Below are 638 nucleotides of genomic sequence, written 5' to 3' on the forward strand. Positions count from 1 at the left end.
GATGTTTCTAACTCTCTATCCCTCTCCCTTCCTCTCTGTAAAAAATCAATAAAATATATTTTAAAAAATGGGAAAAAAAGCAAAAGTCATTAAAAAAACTACCTCTTAAATATTAGAGATGCAGCAAGTCTTTCAGATAAGATCTCAATTTGCTCACATCCTTTCTTGAGAAGCTACTAGAGAAGGTGATTTATTTAAACAAGAGAATAAATCAAGGAAGAGGAAGACATGGAAACTGGGAAACAAGGAATCCACCATGAGAGCTCTGAAGGGAATTCCAAGGATGACAAGGAAGATCCCAGATGTCAGCTACCATTCATAGAAGGTACCCAGGGCAGGTCAGAAGGTCCCAGTAGCAATCACCTTTAAGGAGATGATCTCAATAGGATCACCAACACATATCTGGACGTAGTAAAAGAAGAGCAACACATTTAAAAGGAGAATTGGGCCTGGCCAGTATGGCTCAGTGAATGAGCATTAACCTATGAAACAAGAGGTCATGGTTTGATTCTTTGTCAGGGCACATGCCCAGGGCTACGGGCTGGATCCTCAGTAGAGCGTGTGCAGGAGGCAGCGGATCAATGACTCTCTCTTCATTGTTGATGTTTCTATCTCTCTCTCCCTCTCCCTTTCTCTCT

The 638-nt window shown here is 41.4% G+C and overlaps 1 protein-coding gene across 1 annotated transcript in view; it reads right to left on the reverse strand.

Moving 5' to 3' along the window:
- Positions 1–339: 339 nt before the first annotated feature.
- The window catches only part of LOC102239219 (myosin-11-like), a 33,893-nt gene continuing 33,594 nt past the window's right edge, over positions 340–638 (reverse strand). Inside the window, exon 3 of the mRNA XM_005872051.2 lies at positions 340–402. Within this exon, the coding sequence (XP_005872113.1) occupies positions 340–402 (63 nt within the window). The remainder of the gene's footprint in view (positions 403–638) is intronic.

The sequence above is a fragment of the Myotis brandtii genome, unplaced genomic scaffold (genome assembly GCF_000412655.1).
Source record: "Myotis brandtii unplaced genomic scaffold, ASM41265v1 scaffold363, whole genome shotgun sequence".
Lineage (NCBI taxonomy): Eukaryota > Metazoa > Chordata > Mammalia > Chiroptera > Vespertilionidae > Myotis > Myotis brandtii.